The sequence below is a fragment of the Plutella xylostella genome, chromosome 5, assembly GCF_932276165.1.
Source record: "Plutella xylostella chromosome 5, ilPluXylo3.1, whole genome shotgun sequence".
Taxonomy (NCBI): Eukaryota; Metazoa; Arthropoda; class Insecta; order Lepidoptera; family Plutellidae; genus Plutella; species Plutella xylostella.
The window spans coordinates 9,744,507-9,764,857 of NC_063985.1; the positions used below are offsets into that span (position 1 = coordinate 9,744,507).

The 20,351-nt window shown below is 38.3% G+C and overlaps 1 protein-coding gene across 1 annotated transcript; it reads left to right on the forward strand.

Annotated features, from left to right (window-relative positions):
• Positions 1 to 1,104: 1,104 nt before the first annotated feature.
• LOC105387545 (integrator complex subunit 6) lies at positions 1,105 to 18,616 on the forward strand. Its single transcript, XM_038112841.2, has 16 exons — positions 1,105 to 1,412; positions 1,507 to 1,584; positions 2,386 to 2,625; positions 3,009 to 3,189; positions 5,233 to 5,444; positions 6,132 to 6,323; positions 11,182 to 11,334; positions 11,562 to 11,792; positions 12,103 to 12,297; positions 12,541 to 12,750; positions 13,117 to 13,317; positions 13,656 to 13,904; positions 14,225 to 14,342; positions 14,787 to 15,091; positions 15,567 to 15,717; positions 16,032 to 18,616. Exons 1-16 carry the CDS (start codon positions 1,296 to 1,298, stop codon positions 16,265 to 16,267), a joined length of 3,069 nt encoding a protein of 1,022 aa, XP_037968769.2. The 5' UTR covers positions 1,105 to 1,295; the 3' UTR covers positions 16,268 to 18,616.
• Positions 18,617 to 20,351: the final 1,735 nt, after the last annotated feature.

Genomic DNA, 20,351 nt, shown 5'->3' on the forward strand with positions numbered 1-20,351 from the left:
TTGAGTATCTTCCTCGAAAAAAGTGGACTATAGCAACTCCACATTCCCCATAAATGTAGCGCATGGTAACGTACATACATTCCTGAGTAGTGTTCTGCTAATGTGTGATATCGTACAAGTAAAACGCTTACACATGTACATTGTACACCCACAGTATCCAAAAATGGGTCAGATCAGTTTGTCATTAACATTACCTCTAATTACCTACTTGTTATTTATTTTAAAGTTATTGTTAAACAAAACCAAACTCTCAAAATTATGATTATGACCATTAATGAGTATTATTTTTTGCTGATTATGTTATTAATATAATAATGTGGTGTTATAATTTTGAGAAATAAAAATAAAAGTCAATAAATGTTTGTTTTTTTTAAATAAGGTGTAAAAACGCAAAATATGTTTTATAAGACTTTGGTAAGTTTTTTCTTAGCTATTTGCCACGGCTGACCCCACCACCTATTTTACTTTTACTCATTCCAACATGACTTACCCTTAAATTCAGTCAGATAAATTTCCTTCAAACAATTTTACATCGAGGTCGTTTTGTACTAAAATAGCAATAACTTTTTTGTTAATTGAAACAATAGCAACGTTTCATACCATTTTGGAAACTGCATTAAATGAGCAATCTTTTCAAATAAATAAGGTGCCATGTTTGCGTGGTATATTTTTTTTACAGTATGTAGAGTCAAAGTTGTTTATAAAAAAATACCTTTACCTTTTATGACTTTGAAAACCGTGTTTTTTTAAACATACAGCATTACTCGATATTTTTTTTGACTGCGATCAATAGCAGGGCTATACAGGGTGATGCAACACCAAACAAATTCTAACAATATGGATTTTTGTACCGGCGGCACGCAAAAAACTGATCCAAGGTGTCGATTTTCTACTTTCAAAATTAATTTCTATGATTTTATTTTGTAAAGTTTAGTGAATTATAAAGTTCCAATAAAACCTATTTCCTACTATAGTGATGATGTCATTTGGTTTTTATCTATGTAAGGGCAAAATTATAATATAATTTATGGCAACATTATTTTTTTGAACGCCGAATAAAGCCGAACATTTATTTCTAGGCGGATTGCGGCGCACGAAATCTCCCGAACGACTGATTAGGTCACGTGGTACTTTTGGAGTCTTCGTGGCGTAGCTTGTTCAGCTGCTCGTCGAAGCGGCTGTCGGACGGTTGCCTGTCATCGAGTCTACGTACGATGTAGCGGCCATTTTTGTTCTTAGTTCATAATAGAGTGCGCATATTTGATGTAGTTAGAAGGAAATTAGCTAATTTCAAGATGACTATCATAGTTTTCTTAATAGATACGTCTGCTTCCATGAACCAAAGAGCTTATTTGGGTGGACGCCCAACATTGCTCGATGTAGCCAAGGGCGCTGTGGAAACGTTCGTAAAGGTAGGTGCAGTGTCATCGACTTGTCAGCCGCCTCGTTTTTGTGATCGATTTCTTAACGTGTTCATGTGCTAAACTGGATAATTAAATTCCCTAGGTGCGTCAGCGTTCTCCTGAAAGCAGAGGCGACAGGTATATGCTTCTAACTTTCGAAGAACCACCCGCGAACATCAAGGTTAGTATCATACGGAGAAACACGTTTCCAATGATTCTCTTTAGTTTACGCTTGAACATACATGGTAAAAAGCCGGTTCTGTTACGTCCTTGTGTGAGGCACTGTGGTTAGCATCTGAGAACATTTACATTCTTTGAAAATGCAAAATTATCTGAAATAGACAGCACGACGTAAACAGGCCGAGCCGCTGCCGTTGCTTCCTTCGCGATAGCGTTCGCGACTGCGCTCTCGTCCCGCCCTCCCATTGGCTCGCTGCTGCCTATTACGAAATGGCGATTTGGGGGGAAATACAAACAGTGGGGGCCAAGCATTGTACTATAACGTGCCCACTTGGGAGATTGAGATAAATGACTTGGTACCTACTAACTAAATAGCTGTCTCCACTTGTTTATGAACAGTAGGTGTTACTTCACTTACCTCATTTCTTATCAGAATTACGATTTATATGGGGCCTTGGATTGGTACAGTACTTTAATTTGCTGCAGAGGATAATGACCTACATGCAACTTATTTACAGATGTATGACCATTGGCTCTAATCTAGATGATTTATCCACAAATACACACACTATTTAAAATCATTTCCTCTTTCTAATCCCTATATTCAATCACTTAGGTACTTACTTATAAATTTTCCTCTATCTCTGCCATATTTTTTTCATGTTATGGCTAACTATCTCTATTACTTTGCATTATCCCATATTATTATAGAAAAAACTAAGTAGTATGCAAATATTGCAGTTAAAATACTATTATTAAAATACCAACTGGCTTTGAAACTTTCCTGCTCTCTTAATTTCAGGCTGGCTGGAAAGAGAATTTAGCTACTTTTATTAACGAGTTGAAAAACTTACAATGCCTGGGCCTGACCACTATGGGAGCGGCCTTGAAGCATGCTTTCGATGTGTTGAACATCAACAGAATGCAGACAGGAATAGATACTTACGGGCAGGGGAGATGCCCATTCTATCTGGAGCCTTCCGTCATAGTGGTCATCACAGACGGAGGAAAATTGTCTAGCAATGCTGGTATTCAGGAAGAAGTAAGTAGAAATTTTCATGTAAGATTGCTTGGGTAAAAAAATATATTAAAATATGCACTCAACATTCATAACGGTCATTGTTTTAACTTGACTCAACTGTCAAATTAAAAAGTGCATGTATTGTAGTAAATACATAATATTATTACTTTTGTATTTTAACAGTTTAAACTGCAATGTTAACAAACATTTAATTAGGTCAGAACAGAAGTATCCAATAAATATAATCAACATTTTCTGCATTAACCATTTCCTTGAAAATGTTAAGTCTAATGTGAAGATTCTACTCTATTTTCTCATTGTGCAATAAGTGCAAGTAGACTCTTCGAGTTCGAAGAAAAAAAACAATTTATAATTTTGTTAACTAATCTAATAATCTTCCACAGTTCAATCTACCAATGAACTGCCCGATTCCCGGCTCCGAGTTGACTCGAGAACCGTTCCGCTGGGACCAGAGGCTTTTCTCTCTCGTTCTACGCCTGGCCGGAACGCCCGCGGTAGAAAGAGACACAGGACTGGTGCCGTCAGACTCATCGCCCATAGATGCTATGTGTGAGGTCACAGGCGGTGAGTTGATTTTTGTTTTTCTGAGAAAAAATAATATGGGAATTTAAAAGTAATATGGGATTTTTTGCGGATTTTGTCCATTTTGGTAGGTACATTGACATGCCATCGCGTCAGGACGATCACTGATATAATTGTATCAGCTAATTCCTATAATGGTTTTTATCTAAAAGACAATGTCTTCCACCTATGTCTTCATTCAGTATTGTCCAGATCCTAAAAAGTCTGCATCCTAATCATTACTTCCTCCTAAAGAGTCGGCATATCACAATGTGAATGCCAAACTGAATGTGAATGCCAAACTGAAGTAAGACTGGGCGGGGCACGTCTGCCGTATGCAGTCGGATAGGTGGGCTAAAGGTACACTTTCGCGCCGATTAGTTCCGGCGATACTGATGCAGCAATAGTAACTTTTGTTCGACTGAAGTGTCACAGTGCCAAGTCAGTGGCTGGTAATTATTGTATATGGAAAGTTATATATCGCATCCAGTGGCGTGCTTTGGGAAAGGCCTACGTCCAGCAGTGGACTGCTATAGGCTGATGATGATGAATATCGCGGTCACGGCAATATGATCGGTGAGATAGAAAACAATATTTTTTCCTCCTCTTCCAAAATTAAAATCAAATTAGGTTTACGTTCAGAAAAGCTATTGAACCGAGTGAAGTTCAGTGGTCAACGAATAAATCGATGTACACCGATTAAACTTTCATAGAATAATCTCGAAGGAACCAACATCGTAACCATTTTCCTGATGTGCTAAATGTTTAGATAGGGCATTTAATTTTTAACTCTCGGTATAAAAGGGGAGTTATATAGGCTTTATTTGGTTAGGTATCTGTGTGTTTGTCTGTGGCTATGTACGGAAACTATAGAATGAAGCGACTGCTTTTTTTAAATAAAATACCTATATCCTAATTTTATGTTATTCTATTTGTAAAGTAGGTAGAGTAGTTATAAAAAATACTAAGCCTACATTTCCGTTGTCCTTATTAATATGCAAATTTAATCAATTAAGAAAATGTTAATTAAATCGTAAGGTATAGCCTACTGTTGATTGGACCAGTCTTTCATCCCGTGCCATGATAGGCTAACAAAGTGACAACAATAAGTTCCTATGTAATACTTTCTATGTACTTATCAGTGGTTAAAATCGCCAATTTTACGTGTGAGTCAAAGTAAGTAAAAAAAACCGGCCAAGTGCGAGTCGGGCTCGCGCACAAAGGGTTCCGTAGCAGCAAATCAAAATTACAGTTAAATCAACCTATCTCAAAAACTATAAGAGATACTTTGATCAAACCAAAAATCGTTGAAAGAGTTAATTAGCATGCATCACCTCTATTTTTTTTAGAATTTTATACCCCGTAGTTATAAAAATAGAGGGGGGGGGACATACTTTTTACGACTTTGAGAGCTGATATCTCAAAAACCGTTCACTTTAAGAAAAATGTTTTTTAGAAAACTTTATATCATTTTAAAAGACCTTTCCATTGATACCCCACACGGGTATGTACATCGAAAAAAAAATTTCATCCCTCAGTTACATGTATGGGGGGCCCCACCCCCAATTCTTTTTTTTACTATTTAGTGTCATATTTTTGTAGCGGTTCATACAACACATATTCCCATCAAATTTCATCACTGTAGTACTTATAGTTTCCGAGTAAATCGGCTGTGACAGACGGACAGACGGACAGACGGACAGACGGACATGACGAAACTATAAGGGTTCCGTTTTTGCCATTTTGGCTACGGAACCCTAAAAAGCCTCTGCAATACCTAAGCACCTAATTACTGTCACCAACCCTGCACTACAACTATTATTATGTTCGATGATAATCCACCACCAACCCTGGAACAACAATCAATCGTATGCCGATAAAACCTTTTCATAAACCCATTAAAATATTTTCTTGCACCTCCTGTGGGTTGACTGATAGAAAATGCTTATAGCATGAAGTCCACCCTTTGTACACTTATATTTATTTTAGTGCAATAAAGGATTAGTTACATAAAAAAATAATAATAAACCTCAACTTTGTCCTCAGGCCGCTCCTACTGCATCACCTCGCACCGTATGCTGATGCAGTGCATCGACAGCCTGGTCCAGAAGGTGCAGAGCGGGGTCGTCATCAACTTCGAGAAGATCGGCCCCGACCCGCCGCCGATAGATGGCGGCACGGGCCGAGAGGGCGAGGCGGGCGAGGAAATACCCCACGAGCCCGATAAAGAGATGGAGACTGATGCGGAGAGGAATGGGGTATGTTTATGTTGTCTGCTTATTGTAACACTGTATATTATGTAGAGCTTGAGCAATGAGCTGATTTTGAGGTGCGGGCTGATGCTCAGGTGGATTGTGTAAAGGTCACCGCTGTTCCGTTCTTATTGATCTATAGCGGCATATAAATAATCAAAGTTTATGAATTAAAACAAATAGATTAGTTTCCGTAGTATTTTCCGGAAAGCTTATAGATCGCATCGAGTGGCGTGCTTTGGGAGAGGCCTATGTCTAGCTGTGGACTGCTATAGGCTGAAAATAATTATGTTATATTTTCCGCATTTTATAGATTGCGGTTCGAAATGAAGTATCAGTTATCTCGGTTTCCGCTTTCAAGTTGAAACCTATTACCAACTTAATCTTGTGGACGAAAGTTATCGCAACAACATTCAAGATAAGCCTCAATTTGTTTTACACAATCATCGCATACAAAAATACTTTTAATACGTAAACTTTATTTATTATACCGAGCTGAAAAATAATGTTGTTAGGTATATTATCAGTTTAATTGTGTTTTAAGTAGCTCCGAAATGGCTGATCCGATTTGAAGTTTGAGAGTGACTTTTTCTCAAAACCATAGCTTTCTCACGAACACACTACGCTGGTGCCCCGTCGCGCTGTAAACAAAACACCTATCAATCATCCTAACAATCCTTCAACCAATCACAGCGTTGGAACGGCGCCGGCGGCCAATACCAGGCCGGGTTGACGACCAATCAGCAGGGCCCGAGCGCGCCGCAGGCGTGGCACTCATGCCGTCGCCTCATCTACGTGCCTCGCACCGTGTCGCAGAAGGGATTCGCTGTGGGCTTCTGGCCCATACCTGAGAGCTTCAGGCCCGACCCCAACGCTCCTACACTGGTGAGTTATACAGGGTGTAAAAATAAATGCAGCTACGATCAAACAACAACATTTATATTTGAAGCATTAACAAGAATAAAATTACCAAAGTAATACCAAATGTATAAGCGGCCAAGCTTTTAGCAAATAGTACCGTTATTTAAAGCTAAGCAAAAAAAAAGTTTCGGAAATTGAACAAACTTTCACTTTGGTCGTGGCTATCGGATGAAATATCCTTTCTGTTATCTTACCTTATCTTATATCCTGCAGTCTTTGACTGATTATAAGTTTATAACTTAGATTCCTTATCACAGGAACATAAATTGTTATGCCTCCTTAAGGGGATCCCTAAAGCTAAAATGCTAAAGTCGGCTTGATATACTTGATTAGATTGGAAAAACGGTGGCTTCTATCACATTGATAAAAATATATTTTGTAGCAGAGGGTATACTGAACATGTTAGTTGCTTATAAATTGGTGCAGGATTATGATAAGTATGTTAAAAAAAATTGCAAACACACCATGTCTTTTGCCATTTTTTGACTTATTATGAAAAAACCCTCGAAATCAGAGGGCCCATTTTCATGGAATCTTATATGTATGTGTAGGTAATTAAATTCTTAACAAAGTTACCTTAAAGAGTTGGATTTAATGGACCAGAAGTCAACTTTTTTTGCAAAAAACTAATAAATTCCGGTTTAAAAATGATGACACCGTGACAGATTTCAGATTTCTTCAGTCGTCGCCCTGGTGGCGGCCTGTTAGGAGCGATACCCACGCCATTTTATTTTTTATCAAATATTTCACAAAAACTGATTAAATCAACAAATTATGACTACAAGTATTATAATACATATGCATTTGCTATGGAAAGTTAATTTTCTAATCATTTTAGATGCAGAAAAGCCGAAAATTCTTAGAAAACATTTCGCCTTTTCGATTTGTTTACATTTTTTACTATAGAGTTACAGATGCATAGATAAAGGTAAACATTGCACATAATGACACTTATTAGATTCTCCGAATAAGAACTATACCGTCAATGCAGTATGCCAAAGCGCGAGCCTGTTTATATTCTGAGGGGTAATTTATTTTATTTTAACGGTTGTGTATGGTAGGTAAGCTACACCATATACAGGGTGTTGAAAAGTAAGTTCATAATTTGTTTTATTTGAAACCAAAAACCGTAGTTAATTAAAAATATATATATTTTAAGATGTGGTAGTCTGTACACTACAGGTTGTTAAAAATAAGTAAGTATTTTTAAAAATTGAAGATCTAAAATTTACATAATTTTTCAAATCTATTTAACAAGCTTTGCAAAAAAGCGGTTAAGTGCGACTGTATCTCGCCATGAAAAAAATGAAATGTGCTATGAATTTTATGCGTTACAAGTGGAATAAAATACCGCATAATATTATGTACAACTATGTAAGAGCCTAGTTTTTAAAAAAAAACTCATAAGAAAATATTAAATACACAGGTTTTTTTAACCCCTGAAGGAAATAGAGGGGTGTTATAAGTTTAAAGTAAGGGCTGAATTTTTTTTTTAAATTAGGGTGATAGGTAATGTATATTTTTAATGATTTTTTCAAATAGATAAATGTTATACCATTTTTAAATTGCCATAAAATTACCTATAGTTATAGTTATAGAAAAGGGCAGGGCTACCAGTGCCCATTCGCCACTGCAACCTAAAAGATCTATAAATTATGACTCCCCATGCCGAGTCTCACTCTACAGGCCCAGGTCTTTTATAAACCTGATATTACCTATACAGGATGTTGCAAAAAGGGTATACTGTGCCGAAAGGGTTTGACTCAGGGGTTATTCTGAACAACTTTTGTTCTCCAAGTTTTGGAAATTCTCGAAAAATAAATTCGGTCTCTATAGTAAAAAGTCACGTGATCGAATAAGTTTCTATGTAAAAGGTTTTGTTACGTGAATTTTCAAAATTGTAGAAGAAAAGTGGATCAGAATGGCACCTAAATCCACTTTTGGCTAAGCTTTATACCCTTTTTTCAATACCTTGTATAAAATATCGTCAGCGTCACCTTAGATCGTAATCATCGTAACTCCTCGTGACCAAATTTTAGAGGAGACAAAAATACTGTTTTATTTGTAGCTCTAGTTGGCATACTACCCACCTAAAGTTTTTTTTAACTAGCCTAAAAATGATTTGTTTAGACAGTCTATCTTCCTGTTCAACCGCAGCCTGAGTGCCAGTGACTCAATGACTGAAAGGAGGCCATTAGTGCTCCTAAATAAATAAAGCAGGCCTGTAGATTATCTTTCAGTGTACCGACACATCTGATTGCTGTAAGAGCCTGATAAGCTCTTCGAACGAGTCATACCTCTGTGGTGGTACGGTTTCGACCTTTCGGACAGTCAGTTTGGCATCCGAAATGCGGATTCGAATAGTGGGTACAATACTTTGCGTTCGTTCACTGTCGGAGCAGGATAAGAACCACGGGCGAGTTGTTGCGCTGGCTGTTTGCTTAAAAATAGTAACCGCGTTCAACTCTATCCCCTAGAGGACGAACCTTCCATCTATACCATCACTTGTCTTCTTATCTGCAGAAAATTGACAGAGGTCATACGTGTCTAACAAGTACATTAAGGATGCGAAAAGAGAGAGTCTTCACTGAAGAAGTTCAGTTGCGGAGTTCCACAGCGGTAGGCCTTGGGCCCCTCTGCTGTGGAACTTGGCATACAACGCGGTCCTGCAAATCAAGCTCGCAAACGGCGTTAGCACAGTGCATTTTTCTAATGTCACACAGGTCGTGAGGTAGGCTGAGAGCCTCCTTCGGGGATGACATCCCAATGATTCATTACGAAAAAATTGCTGCAGCTGTGCTCGCCATGCAGTGCATGGGCTACTTCCGAATCTGGGGGGCTGTTGCAAAGGAGTCCGTTGCCTCTATACGGTACGGGTTCCGTGCGATCTATGATCCTTCCGGGAGCACCTGTCTTGTCAAGTCGAAGAGAATGGCTCGTATTCGACGCAACCTGCAGTACTGGTGGGATTGGTTGGAGGACAGGACAGCAGGAAGCTGCAGCAGCCGTCATGCTGTGATTCGACGCATAGATGCAAAAAAAAGTTGAAAGTAACTTCATGTTAATAAAATATTAGATCTTAATTTAACAACATAACATTGCAAAAGAAAAATTAACATTGTTGAGTATGTTATTGTAATTTACTAAAGTAGTAATAAAAACAAAGGCTTATTGCATAGTTTTCGTTCACGTTCGCCTACATCGCACGTTGTATATGAGAATAAAGGGTATAATTACTAAGTTTTCTTGTTTAAAAATCACGGTTTGGGGTTTAGAGGAAAACAAATGGTAAAATGCGGAATACAGTTTTTTTTTTCGAATAAAGAGGAAAACATGTGAATTCAAAAAACGTTTCTATTGACACCAAAGAGTACTTTTCGCCGAGAAAAGTGGAGTTACAATGTTTGCGATCTAAAGTGATGATAGAACTAGAACTTATTTTTTCTGTTCACCTGCTGTTGAGTGAAATCGTAATTAGGTAAATGACTCCTTGACATGAAAATAACTTTTTTTTTATAATCGTTATAACAAAACCGTTTTTTTTAATACAGCAATATTTGTAGGTGTACTTACAGTGAGCAAAAGAGCGCAGCAAGGTGTAAATTTTTTGGTTTTTAAGAAACAAAAATATTATTTCTATCATATCCCAAATACACATAAGTACTTAAAAAAAAAAATACACACTCTCGCCTTGTACTAATGTACCCCCTTGCGGGGGTACTTACATGTTATTATTTTTCTGGTGACCTCCCCATATCCCTTTGCCAGCTACGTAACCTTTTGTGACACCCTGTATATGCAGAGTTCTGCAAACTACTGTTCTGCTTTTGAAACACCAAAAAAAAACAGGTCGTCTAACTAAAAGGTCACGTGACCAAAAAAAAATTATATGAAGAAGCGTTTTTTTCATGAATATAAAAAATTACGTAGGATAAAAGTTTTTCAGAGTGACGCCTGAGTAACGCCCTTTCGGCTAACTATACTTTTTTTATTACACGGGGGCAGAGTTTAATACAACACCCTGAACTATTAAACTCTGATAATATTTTCGCGATTTTTTTACATTCTGATTTCATTTCCTGGCTTAGAAATAACATCAATAACATGCTGCACACGTAGGTTTCGGCATAGTATTAAACCCTTTTTGCAACAACCTGTATAAATATCGCCACGGGTACGACTTTATATATAATTAATTATTAAATATTAAAAATACTTTCAAATAAAAATAAATATTTTCGTATCACAAAACAATATTACTTACTTAGTATATTTTTAACAAAGTGGCATGTCTTCACTTTTATGTTTTCGAGTACTATGTTAAAATTTCATGTCATTGTCCGTAGAACGCCCCGCATACCTCAACCCCCCCTCACTAGATTTGACAGATTCTGATTTTCTTCCAGCTTTAGTGACAGCCTTAAACAAAATGTTGTATTACACTACACATACTAATATGCTGTAAAGTGTAACTGATATGATATGCCAAATATTTGTAAAAGTAGTTTAAAATACACATTATTTCTTGGATAGTCATTTCCCTGAATTGCGATCTAAGTCCCGCCTCATAATACATAACCACTAATTTATGTATAAGGGTGCTTACATAAAGTGCGAAAGCGCTCATGACATAAAAAAAATCCGGCAAAATGCTCCGTGAGCGAGCGCTTTTACATAATCAGGTTACCGGTACAGGTAGATACAGGGAACCCGATTCTCTATGTAAGCACCCTATCACAGGCTAAAAGACGGAGAGCTTGGCTCTGAGTGTTTTCATATTATGTAAATGTGCGTCATGTCATGCCTCCTTTTGTGATTCCAGCCGCCTCGCTCGGCGCACCCGGCGGTCAAGTTCACTTGCCTGAGCCAGGAGCCGATGGTGATCGACAACTTGCCCTTCGACAAGTACGAGCTGGAGCCGAGTCCGCTAACCCAGTTCATACTGGCCAGGAAGCAGCCGACCATCTGCTGGCAGGTGAGAATATGTTACTGATTGTGCTATGGTGTTTTCATTCAGGGTGTTAGAAAAAGAGTAAAATTTATCAGTTGAAAAGAAGTGGCGGCGGATCCAAATGGCTACTTTATTTAGTCAAATTACTAAAAACTAAGATTGAAATTCTTTTGATTACCGACAGTATTTTTGCGAAATTCTGTATTCTTCCGATCCACCAATATTTAACCCCATAATTCTCAAAATTCCAGGTGTTTGTAGCCAACAGCAGTTGCAAGAACACTGAAGTGAGCCATCCGTTTGGCTACCTGAAAGCGTCTACCAACCTCACATGTGTGAACTTGTTTGTTCTACCGTACAATTATCCGGTGCTTCTACCGTTGTTGGACGAGCTGTTCAAACAGCACCGGTGCAAGCCCACCCCGGAGTGGAAACTCAACTTCCAGATGTACTTGGATAGGATGCCTTCGTATTATGTTGCGGTGAGTACATGTAGATTTTTTAGAGTGTAACTAGAGTAGGTATAAATGGTCAATGAATAAACGATCTGTAACAGACTAAGCCAAGACTAGGGGCAAGTGATGATTATAAATTATTTAATAAATAAGTGATATTTTACACTGTCAGAACTTTATACACACGAAAAAAAGTTTTTTTTTCTTGCTTGGCTTATTTTCCCAATGAGACAGCAGCGTTACATAAAACCCGGTCGACTACGAACACACTGCTAGTCTTCTAATAGCGATGTAACTCGAAATTTAGTACTAATCATTATTATTTTATGTTTTTCAGCCTTTACGCAGAGCCCTAGCGAAGATGGGCGCCTCAGCTCCGCTAGTCCAGAGTTTGATTCCCGACACACAGGACAACTCTCTTAGCTTCTCCGTTCTGAACTACTTGAAGAAATTGAAAAACTTGGCTAAGATAGAGTTTGATAAGCTGTGCGCCGATGTAATTAATAAGGCTTCTAGTAATAATACTCAAAAGGTGAGCTAACTACACTTTTCGATTACATACATAACACAGACATTTGAAAACAACTAAATTATTATTGGACAGACTTGCTTTTTCTGATAAGCTTTACAAAATCAACATCAGATTAGTAACTAAAAATATGAAGGGCTATAATTTACTCTCCATTGAAGCCCATCTTCTAATTTATCGTAAAATGAATAGAATAGCTTGAGTTCTATAATAATCGTTTTAATACATCACTTATCTCATTTCCAGGTAGCAGAAAGCGTGCGCGTAGTGCCTAGATCACCGCTGAAGAAGGACTTGATAACGCATCCCTCGTTACAAGACAAGTTCTCAGCGCTCCGGGACCAACTCAACGAGTTTGGAGGCTTCGTGGTGGGTCTGTCGAGAGGACGCCACAAGACCCAGGCTCACACGTATAGGAACCCTTTTGATATACAGAGACGGGATCTGTTGGATCAGGTATGTACTTCAGTTTGTTTTTCTATTGCTAAATGCATACAAAAATTGCAGACCTACTTTTTAAAAATATTTTGACTAAACTAAGTTGCTGGAGATTTCGTCTACATAATCACATCAGAAATGAGACCATTCCTCATAAAATTTTACATGGTTTTGCGGGGAATACCATTTGGGCTGGCATTATACTGTTGTCGGTTTTAGCTACCAACATAATAGTTTTAGGTTCTGGTACTGAACAGAAAGGCTGCAGACATAGCACCGCACCTTAGCAGAGACCTATATCAAACAGCATACGTTTATTAGCTCAACACAAATAAACATCAACCGTATCCACAAACCTATACCTCTCTCTCTCCCCCATTCCAGGTGGTCCGAATGCGAGCTAACTTCCTGCAGCCCTCTCTCGCTCACACGCGCCTGGTAGACGAGGACAGCCTACACTCGATGCCGGTGGCGCAGATGGGCAACTATCAGGAGTACCTCAAGCGTATGACGCCGCAACTGAGGGAGATCGAGACGCAGCCCGTCAGGCAACACATGTTTGGGAACCCGTTCAAGATTGATAAGGTGAGGTTTGAAGTTAAGGTTGATTTTCTCGTGATAGCGATTTTTAAAGTTCTGTGTTTTGAAAGACCCTGCGTGCAAAAAAGTTAAATCTACCAAGTGACAGCTAGCAGCACTGTTGCATTTTGGAAAATCTGGAATATGCGCGTAATAAAATTAGGCTGTATAATATAATTGACACCACCTTTCTCCGGAAAAGGTAAATTTATACTATGTCGATGCCAATAAAGTTAGATTGAAAGGCATTTTTTGCGTAGCAGCGATTTAACCGTCTTCTATAATAAAATCTGTGTTCTAAATAAAAACCCTAACTATTCCTTTCTATACTCACCAATCCACAGCGCATGATGGTAGACGAAGCTGACTTCGACCCGCTAGGCTCCGTCCGCTCCGGGCCGGCCGCGGGCGGGAAGCGCGGCGCGGAACTGTCCCGGACGGCCGTCCCGCCCAAGCGCAAGGCGGGCCCGCTGCCCCAACATGTCAGGGCACGCCGGCCGTCGTCTCCGGTCACCATGGTGACGCCTGTGCCGCCGCGCCGCGCGACTAATCTGAGGGTCGATACAAATGTGACGGCTAGTCGGCCGCCTGAGGTATGTGGAATGGTGCTAAATAGGAAAGGAGGTTATCATCATTAGCATATTAGCCATTTATTTATCACTGCTAGAAATATGCTTCATCCGAAGAGCGCCATAACAATATTCGTCATCTTACAACTCCAGAGTTGTATTATTGCGCTCGTATTATTTTAAGAATCTTCCAAAGTCTTTGATTTAAATTTTATATGATTTATGTTCATTAAAATATTTTAAGACGGACGAATTGTGTTCTCGACTTTCTATATTACCAGTCTGAACCAGTCATATATTTATCAGTCCACGTTCAACTAACACCACCACTTGCTCACTTCCAGGAGCCTCCGATCCTGGATACGGGGGGGCTGGTGATCAGCACGCCGACGCCGCCGTCCAGCCCGCCCGCCGTCGCGCCCGACAACCTGCCGCCCGTCGTCAAACCATTCCTCAATGGAGGTTAGAGTGTTGTTGTGTACCTGCTGAGTTGTTTTTGTGGGAGGGTAAAACGCCGCCAACGAACAGGCCGGCCTTCGGGATAGTTTTTCTGTATGCATGAAACTAGATCTATTATAAATCGGCTGTATTGATGCCATCCGCTCGTGACAGATAGTGTAGAATACCACAATACCACGAAACCACAGATAAGAGACCATAGACAGTGAGTCGGCCAGAAACTAATCATTCAGTGCGCAAATATACAGCATTTTTTTTACTGTTGGTCAGAAAATATGCTCCTTTCTGTGCTACCTGTGTAATCTCAATACTGCGATCCCGAGTCGGCCAATAGGAACTCAGTAAATAACGCAGCATTTGAGAGACCCTTGTCGTGAAAACATCCGGATTTTGCCGGTTCCACCTCAATACATACAAATTCATCAAAAAATAATTCCTCCTTTACAGACGCCTACACGACGATGGGCAGCAAGATGCCGCGCTCCCCTTCACCGCCGCCTGAACCTACACCCCACAGCTCCCAGGCGCCGCCCCACATACCCCACACCCCCCACACCCCCGCACCGCCACCCCTCGTGCCTCCGCCCACGCCGCACGTCGCCCAACCTCTACCACACACGTCGCAGACGTTACCACCGCCGCCGACGCCGCCGCCGCCGCCCGACACGCAGGAGTTGGCCATCAATGCGATCATACAGGGCATTGCGGCCGAGAATAACTCTAATGGACGCACGAGGAAGAGGAAACGGAAGGTAGGACGTATTTTTTTGTATACTTAAAAGTTTGATGGTGGTATGTTCATGTTGTCTGTATAAGAAGCATGATTATCCAATTTGCCGAAAGATTGACGATAGATACCGTCTTTTCTCATCATTATGACAACCCTTCACGACCATCACGACCCCACTGCTGGGGCACGGGTCTCCTTTCAATGAGGGAAATGTTTTCACTTCATCGTTACTTCCGCTACATTATTATATTATTATTCACTTCATCGGTTTTTATCATTACTTTAATTTGCTCAAAATGTCTGCTTAGGCTATCTGTGGGATAAAAATCATCTGTTATTCAAATTAGACAGTGAGGATATGAGGTTTATCACTTATCACATATAACATCGAAACGTTGTGAAATTATCATTATTATTTTACATTATTTTGGACTTTAAACCCATTGACGATCAAATCGTAAAGAAAAATAAAACGTATAAATTTTATTTGATTACAGAACGACACCAAATCCTCAACATCGTTACACATAATACCTCCGCCGCCGCCGCCCCCGCCTGAAGTGTCTCGAAAAGAAATGATAGAAATTAAGAAACACAACCTCGACGTCAGAACAGAAGTTTATAAGGCTATAAGGAGGCCTGGTAGAGGTTAGTATATCTTCTTGTTAATTTAGCAATAGATAATTAGCTATATATTTTATTTACATTAGTGCCGATTTTTTTTCTGTGTTGCTATTGGTCCACGTAATCAACGTAATTTATTACTGCGTTGCTAGTTGCTATTGGTCCTTAAAATTACCCATCTCACACTATCAACATCGGAAACGTGCCAAAGACATACTCAGTACTCGTTTGTCAAAAAAATAGACTATAACTACCTACTACAGCATTCAGTTTTCATTGCTTAAAAATTTTATGTAAATACTTACATTGTAGTAATAATGTTATTTCATCTATTGCAGATTTTTCAAAGCTGTTCGAACATTTAAAACAATTGAGGGGCAGTGCGGACGTTAAAAAGGAAGTGTTACGTGAAGTGATAAACGAATCCCTAAGATTCAAGCGTAAAGCGCTCGCGAAACACTTGGAAGACTTTCTGAGTGGCTTAGACAAGAACGGTAACAGTGCCTCTAGTTTGAAACGTGAAATTAAAAGTTTAACAAATTCTTTGTATAGTAATACGAACAACCACAGCTAGTGGTGAGCTCTGCGAGTCCAAGTTGATCGATTAGTGTTGCGGCCATGACAGTAGGTTTTTATTCGTTGGTGTTTTGGGCAAATGTTAATAATACCAAGGCGGTCCTTTACGAAGTAATGCCAAGTCTATCAGTGAAGTAATTTTTCCAACGGCATATCGAGGTAATGTCGTATCCCGAAGGGGGTTTTTATATTAAAATTAGATTTGCGGTCACTGGAAGTTTCTTGTTACCATTAGTTTAGCTCTTTTTCCGCTTTCTTATATGAGATACGTGCGATTATAATACCTTTATTGGTAAGGTGAAATTAGTCTACAGTTTACTGTGTGATAGTTCTTTACAAACGTTGACTGAACTATATGCATCTTTAATCATATCAGTAATTGAAATTAAAGAATAAAGGCGTAAAAAGGGCTAAGTTTTTATTTTAGATATAATATATTATCTTCATTGACATTGTAGTAATGATATTTTAACCATAGACTGCTCAGAAACACTTCAGATTCCTTGCAAGGCCAGTAACCAAAGATGCTTATATTTTAAGGCTCACACTATTTGAATTTACCCTCACTTGATACGGTTAATCACATTTGCCCCAAAAACAATTGAATGTTTTGTTATATAACCGACACCTTTGGCATAATTACCGTGTTCCGCCCGACAGTAATTAATTTGATCTAACTTGGACTTACAGACGAGCACAAAAAAGAGCTTATATTATATCACCAGATCTGAATCTTCGACGTAAGAAAAAAGTGGAGAAAATGCCACCAAACAAAATATTGAAGCCCTAACTTGCTATACCGTGAATTCGCACCTTCATTTTGTTAGTTTATTTTCACTATTTTGTTAGTGGTACTTTTCGACATTTTTGTACGTCGATTTCGAGTACATACTTCCGAACCTAAGTATTATTGTAAGATATGATTCAATGTTCACCCTTCACGCTCACTGCCTCACATTATGTTCAAATATTTATGAGATAATGTTGTATCATTTCATACGATGCGTACAAAGGACATTGTGACGGAATTCTGATTGCATAAACCTAAATGTAGTAAGTACATTCATTGCACAACAAAACTAATCAAAATTAAATTGTTTGTCTTGCTCTGACAGTATAATGTCAGAGCAAGAGGTCATAGATTTAATTTTGATTATCTTTGTTGTGCAAGCTACCCTAAGAAGGTTTCAATGATTTTATTTTACCATTTGTTCTTTCAGAAATGAATTTGTTATAATGCTTAGTTGTGCCTCAATATTGGTATGTTTGATCAATAGATAGCTATTATGAATGTTATTGACTGATTAAGGATGTTTGAATGCATTTACGTTATTACTGAAGAGATCTACGGGTCTGCTCTTTGAGCTGGGTCCCTTGTTGTTTCTAGTATTCTCTATGCTCAGGCGAGCAAATATTTTGGCTTTAAATTGGATTACAACTGTAATTAACACTATTTGATTGTGGCACAAACCAGTATACAGAAGTAAAGCTCCTAATTATGTGTACACAATAGCACGTTTAACACGAGTTAGCGTACAGACCGCGACTTCAAACTAAGCATTTTTTACTCTATAACTAAATATCCATGACTGATGCTGATGATTGCGGAATATATTGTAGATTATATTAGGTATGTCTCGAAACTAAGCTTTACTTCTATACTCTCGTTTTGCAGTTTATGCCAGTGTTGTCACATTTTCTTAAGCATGATTGGACTGACTCGCTTATTAAAGTTAAAACTTTTAAGCAATATTATGTGGTTCAAACAAATTTTTCAATGTATTATTGCAAAGAGATTAAGTAAAAACTTTATGGTAATTACAGAATCTTTTCATACAGCCCCAGATTCTAAAATACATAAATGTTGATCCGAAATAACGCATTTATTTCAGAATCTCATTTTCAATATTCATTGAAAATTATGACACACCACGTTATCAAATAAATTTTGTGATAAACTAAACCATTGCACTGCTCTGTCATTTTGTGTTTCTTTACAATAAATGTGAAAAGAAAGCAATATGAAATTATTATAAGTCGTTCGAGGAAAAGACTTGATTGAGAAGATGTCTTAATTTATGAAATAAGCGAGTACTTAAAAAGGTTAAGTAAGATACCGAGGTTATTTAATATTAGAAGGTGATGCTAAATTGCAGTTTTACACAAAATGACAGAAACTTACCCTGTCGTGTCTTTAAATAAAATATTTTGTAAATATTAATGTAAATTGTTAGGGGAGTATTTTACCAATGAGAATGTACTTTGTGTATGGTGCATTTACGCATCAGTCAATTGTAAAGTGTATATATTTTTTTCATAAATAAATTATGATCCTTTTTGGATTTTATTACTTTGTTTTATTTACTTTCCGGTCTTAAAATAACTTCGAGCTAGACTCTAGGTACTAGGTATTAATTTACGAAGAGTAGACACATAGCTATCTAGGTATCTATAGGTATAGATCGGTGGATCTTCCAAGGAAATTAAGCACTATTTTCTACTCTGAGTAGATAATAATAATAATTTTATTATGTACTTACATGGTGTTTCTGAAAGTACATACATAGCTACCTACCTATTTTAAATAAATAAATAAAATAAATAAATGTTCTTTATTTCAGGCAGCACCCATATAAAATAATAATTACAATTACAATTAAAATGTACATGTTAATTTTAGACTAGGCCTACTTCGCTAACGATGCACCGAAACAGAAAAGTTAAGGCCTGGGGGATCATTTTCTAAATCGATCGCAATAGGCAGATAGAGTTGCAGTTAGGTCGAGGATCAGCAGAGGATACTGACTCGCCACTGTACTCATTAGGTGTACCTAATCGACCCTTTAGCGCCAGAGAACCGAATCTTCGGAAAATAAAACGGCTGGGCGTTTTATTTTCCGAAGATTCGGTTCTCTGGCGCTAAAGGGTCGATTAGGTACACCTAATGAGTACAGTGGCGAGTCAGTATCCTCTGCTGATCCTCGACCAAAGAACGGCTAGCAATTGACCGAGCGCTCGACACTGACTCGCCACTGTACTCGTTAGGTGTAATAGACCCATAACGATTGCGTGACAATTTTTGTTCGATCGTTCGTCGATTTAGTTTAGAGAGTAACTAATTCCCTCCTGTGTAGCGAGCACATGATTGGATACTATTTTCGAATCTACACGAAGGGTCACTTTTACCAAACGCTAAACGTATTTAAATCAAATTTTAAATACATTTTGTACGATTAGCGTTTGGTGAAATTCCACCTAACAAACAAATGTCACTTTTGGAACTAACATTGCCTTACATTTTGACAGTGACAGTTGACGATTCGCAACGTTAACGGAGGATCGAAACTTGTGCTCACGACTCTGTTTTGAGAAGGACCTAACCCCCGGATTGGTACTTTTGTCCATCGATACCTCCGCATAGATCACTTATAAACCTGGAGTGAACCAGGAGTAGGGAATAACTGCTCTACAATTAATAGAATAGACCTCTCTGACAATGAACTATCTACATTATAATATACTCTGTCCATTATATTATTGGTGTTTACACATTCGAAATCCCATACATAATAGACGAATGCAAAGGAAAACCAACTTTACTTACCAGACATAAGGAAACGTCAAAAATACAATACATAGTGGAAGCTCTATTAAAATACCTAATAAAACATATATTGTACTTAAGTACTTCTAATAGGTATATAAAATCAATTCATAGGTACGCTACATACAAAACAACGTACTTAACTTAGCTATACTTACAATTTATATCAGTATACCCACTTGCAAATTCAATAAGTAATTTACGTATACAAAATTGAATAGTTCATACCTAGGTAAGTCAACCTACAAACATAACTAAGTATTTGCTGTACCAAAATTTCCAAATCAACATTCATAGAGCGGGCGTCTTGGGAAATGGAAGTCCGCGAATGGCCTGCAACAACATAGATAGTGTAAAACGCAAAATTGGGTGCGGCCAGTACTCGCCCCCTTGATTCTATTCCCAATATGCTATGAGCAGAGCAGAGGAAATTGCGTGGAGCCTCCTCACTTGATAAATTTCCGGTTTTTTTTTATAG

Excerpts from the sequence above, each read along its gene's own strand:
- LOC105387545 (XM_038112841.2), top strand. The coding sequence starts at position 1,296 with ATGACTATCATAGTTTTCTTAATAGATACGTCTGCTTCCATGAACCAA. Across the intron at positions 11,335-11,561 it reads AGCCGACCATCTGCTGGCAG|GTGTTTGTAGCCAACAGCAG; the intron begins GTGAGAATATGT and ends TCAAAATTCCAG. Across the intron at positions 12,751-13,116 it reads GACGGGATCTGTTGGATCAG|GTGGTCCGAATGCGAGCTAA; the intron begins GTATGTACTTCA and ends CCCCCATTCCAG.